General features: G+C 34.7%; 1 protein-coding gene across 1 annotated transcript; it reads right to left on the reverse strand.

Moving 5' to 3' along the window:
• Positions 1-475: 475 nt before the first annotated feature.
• LOC123556688 (cytochrome P450 2U1-like) lies at positions 476-1,693 on the reverse strand. Its single transcript, XM_045347599.2, has one exon. The coding sequence runs from the start codon at positions 1,691-1,693 to the stop codon at positions 476-478; it is 1,218 nt and encodes a 405-aa protein (XP_045203534.1).
• Between the last annotated feature and the right edge of the window lie 3,035 nt (positions 1,694-4,728).

Below are 4,728 nucleotides of genomic sequence, written 5' to 3' on the forward strand. Positions count from 1 at the left end.
TAGTGATAGTGAACTGATACGACAACTGTTGACTTCAAAACTAGCTGCTTTGTAAATAGATGCTTGCTGCAAATAGATACTTGCTTGGAATATTAGTTTCATCAGTTTGAGGTCAAGATACCAATATCAATTATCATGTACCTTTAATAAAACTGGTATTTTACTGACATGTATCTTGGTCAAGACAATGTTGATATAAGCATCATACATTAGTCATGTAGAGATAAAATCAAAATAACTACTAGCATCGAAGCATGAAATCAAATCAAATATATCAGTTTATTTCTTAGAACGCAAATACAAAGTGGGACAAACAGTAGGCATAATAAGTAAGGTTCTAGCCAATATATACTAATCCACTGAATGATTTAGCAAAGGTTTTCTTTCTATATTTAGTTTAGTGGAAGTATCATAAGTCACAGCAATTTTTCCGAAGTTTATCGTTTCAATTTTGATTATATTTACTTCATGCATTTTATCTGATACGAATTTTCACTTTGAACTCTTGTGGTCTTCGAGTGAGTCCAAAAACTCCCTTTAACGACGGTAACTCAACGTCATCTGGAGCTCGAAATTCTAGTTTTTGCACAAGCGTAGTAACATACAAGAACAGCTCCATACGCGCAAGAGTTTCACCAAGGCACGACCTAGGCCCAAGTGAAAAGGGAATGAGTTTTTCAGACCGAATGATTGAGGCCTCTGCCTCATCAAGGAATCTTTCAGGTCTGAAAGCATCTGGTTCTGGAAAAATATCGGGATCAAAGTGTACAGAGAAAATGTTTGGTAAAATTGTAGCTTCTTTGGGTATTTTGTAACCTTTGAAAATGGTATCATGTAGCACGGCGTGTGGTACTGAAAGTGGTACAGCGCTACCAAATCGAAGAGCTTCTAAGATTGTCGCCTCAACGTAAGGTAGATTCATTTTGTCTGATATAGAGGGCGACTTGCCTTTGTCAATAACTTCGTCTACTTTTCTCTGCAACTTTTTCTGGATATAAGGATTTTTCGCAAGAGCTATTATGACCCACTTCATTGTTGTTGCTGTTGTTTCACTTCCAGCAGCCATTAGATCGTTCAAAACAGCCCACAGATTTACTTTTCGGAATAAATCATTATTTTCCTTCGCTGCAATCCAAAGGTCAAGAAAACAATTATCGTCACCCAGTTTATAGTTTTCATAGTGATAGCGACATATGTCGTCAAAGTATTTCACAATTCGTTTTATAGCTGTATCTCTAACTTTTTCATTGAGTAAGTCTCCTGGCAGGTAGTGAAGAAACGGGAAGCAAGCATTCAATACTTGTGTTCTGACATGGACCTTAAATCCTTCAGTTTGTTTTTCAAGATACAATTTTAATTTAGCATCATCGTATCCTGCGCGTCGTCCGTGTAAAATGCTGTAGATTACATTTGTCAAACTTAAAGTAACAATATGCGATATGTTTACGTTTTTGTTGTTAAAAGTCATAAGTTTCTTAGTAAAATAGGTCAGTTCTTCAGTTATTCTTGCCTCCAAGGTATATCCAGTTTTTCTAAAACAAAGATGATGAAAGGTATGCGAGATAAATTTTCTAAGTTCCTTCCAGGATGCACCATTTCCAAATACAATTGCAACGTGGTCGGGCCCTCGCTGTTGATTTTTCGGACGTTTAGAGAAAACTGTTCCACGCTTGACCAAAGCTTCATGAATCATATCGTAGCCGTTGATAAATATCGATAGTTCAGATCCAAAATATATACCATAAATATCCCCATATTTCATTCGTAAATTTGCTAGTATATTCAGAGTATCTCTGCCAATTACAGATCCCAGATTTCCAACAACAGGCCACCGGTTTGGTCCAGGTGGTACACCTTGCTCACGTCTTGTAAGTAGATAGAATATTATCAAGGTAATAAAAGCCACTAAAATTGTTTTCAAGTTTTCAAATCCTAAATATAAAAAATCCATGTTTCATTTTATAATATTCACTCAACCTTCAATATGTTTACACTTGAACGAATCTTTATTAAGTGAATGTAGGTTACGGCGATATTTATGGAAAGCGAGTAAACAAGTAATAGGTATATTTGGTTGCGGTTTATATGTACTGTATTGCTGTTTAAAAACTTTCTTCATTTTTGAGTATTATGATTTATTCATTTTAAATAATGTTAAATGGCATTTCTATCCGGAAAGTATTTAAGGAACTCTTTCCTAAATGGAGATATGACTTCATTGTTACAATAAAATTTCAATGTAATAAAACGTTACAAAATAAAACAAAAGAACACTTTGTTGCTACAGTTATGAAATCAATTGTCCGGTGAAAGTTTCAATGTGACGTGTTTTTTTTATTACAATGAGTGAGATTCCAGAACGAACCAAATTGAATATTTAGTCATTGGATAGTTTTGTCAGAAAATGAGGCAGCCAGCGAATACATATCTGAAGGAAAACAGGAGCTATCAAAAAGCGACTAAGAAATATATTGTTCTTATTTTAGCTCTAATTTAATCATTGAAGAAACAGCAAAAAAAAAAAAAAAAAAAAAAAAAAAAAAAAAAAAAAAAACCCAACACATGGTCTCGAAAGACATATTCCCATTCAGGGTCTGAAGTGGAGATTAATATGTATTTTCTAAAATGTTGTTCGCAAACTAAAATATCCAAATTGGTCTGAATAAAACTTTTGAATATACAAATATAGAAATGTGGCTACGCGTATGGGGAAATGAATTTAATGAGCGCACTGTACGAAATCCAACTTTAGGGCTTTGCGACCAGCAAGGATCCAGATCAGTGCATATCCATACAGTTCCTTTATAGCAACATCCGTACTGTTCGTTTATCAATTTCAGTACTTGTATGCAATTGATAAGCAAATAGTATAGATCAAGATCAGCATGCACGAATGTGCAGACTGACCAAGATCCATACTGGTCGCAAAGACCTAACAATGGTTTTAAAATACAAATCAGATAAATGACTGTATTGACGAGGTCTCATGTTAATAGCCTTCTTGTACACACATAAATACACCATAATGTATCCAAATAAACAAGAAGGACAAAAACAAATAGTTGTCCTCTGGATAGTGGGTGTAGGGAACTGACTTCAAGTCTTTTGGAATACAGGAACTTTGTTGGCCGAAGATGAACTGTTCATTTTGCTAAAACACTGTAGAATCGGCCAAAATGCTAACTAGAAACTAAAAAATCTGTAATATTAAATGGAATTCTGATTGAAGTGTTTCTTAAAATATTTTAGAATAAACCTTGGTATTTGAATGAAACTAAGTATACCTGGTACTTGTTTGTTTTGTTTTGTTGGGGTTAACGTCGCACCAGCACAATTCAGGTCATGTGGCGACTTTTCAGCTTTGATGGTAGATGAAGTACCCAGGTGCCATTCCGAGCCTTATTTTATCACGGGCGAGCACCTGGGTAGAACCAACGACCTTCCGTAAGTCAGTTGGATGGCTTCCTCACATGAAGAATTCAACGCCCCAAGTGAGGCTCGAATCCACACCGGTTAGGGGCAAGTGATTTGACGTCAGCGACCTTAACTACTCGGCCACGTAAACCCCCACCTGACATTTAATATTAAGAATCAAAACTCCAATGAGACATAAATTTACGGATATGAAAGTGTCATATTGGACTTTAAATGAATTAGGTGAAGATAAATGTTTGCAAGAATGAAAGACTCATAATATCTCTTCAATTATTTTAGTGGTCTCCTTTCATGAAAGACCTCTTGTGTCTGTTAGGATATCAATACAGGACATAAATGCCCTATGTAATGCACACAACAGGAAATTACTAGCTCTGCATTTCTTATACATGTATATCTGCGAGGAAATGCAAGATACATGGTATGCATATAATCATAAATTTTAAACAGTACAGCGCAATAAATGTGATTTTTGTCTGTTTAGTGTAAAACTAAAGAGATGTGACTTACTATATCATTTTCTTTAAAGTCGTAGTTGGATAGTGCCCCCTTGTACGGGAACATATAAAAAGAATACGTAATTAAATATAGGGGTTTTCCCAGTTTCAGAGAAAAAATATTATTGTGTATTTACTTTGTGTGTTCATCCAATTTACAACGTATTGTGTCGGTTGAAGTGCAACATCTTCAAACATAAAGGTGTTTCAAGTTAAATATCTTAAATTTCATTGGATACATAAAGTTGATAGCATAGAAAGAATGGAAGTAGAGTAGAATATGTACTTCGAAACGATCAGGTAACGCTGATGAGTTTCTTCTTCTTTGACACAGTGTTATGAGGTGCAGAGCTAAGACGCCGTAACTGGCGTCTTCAAGTGTGTTCCAGCTCTTTTTTTTTTTCATTTTGTCTTTGGTATGTATTTAAGCAACATGTTTCATACATTCGGCGTTAGTAACAAATTAGAATGACACGAGTTAAACATGCAAAGATATGAAAAAAAATGGAATACAGTTTTAAAAAATTGCTTTTATTCACATCAATAAACGTGCTTGCATTTTTTGGCACACAACTTTTCCTGAAATGGAGGCGCGAAGTTTGTTTTATAAAAAAAAAGACCGACATTTGTTCAACACTTCCGAACTCGAACAATAGTTTGTGTTTTTATGTTTAAAAACTTAGCAGATAAAAAGTTTTGAAAGGCAGCGTCTTTAAAAAACAAGGCACATGAAAGATTTACAACACCATGCGAAAGTTGATTCTGTAAATATTTTATATGTTTTATGTTTTATATC

The sequence above is a fragment of the Mercenaria mercenaria genome, chromosome 5, assembly GCF_021730395.1.
Source record: "Mercenaria mercenaria strain notata chromosome 5, MADL_Memer_1, whole genome shotgun sequence".
In the NCBI taxonomy this organism is placed as follows: Eukaryota; Metazoa; Mollusca; class Bivalvia; order Venerida; family Veneridae; genus Mercenaria; species Mercenaria mercenaria.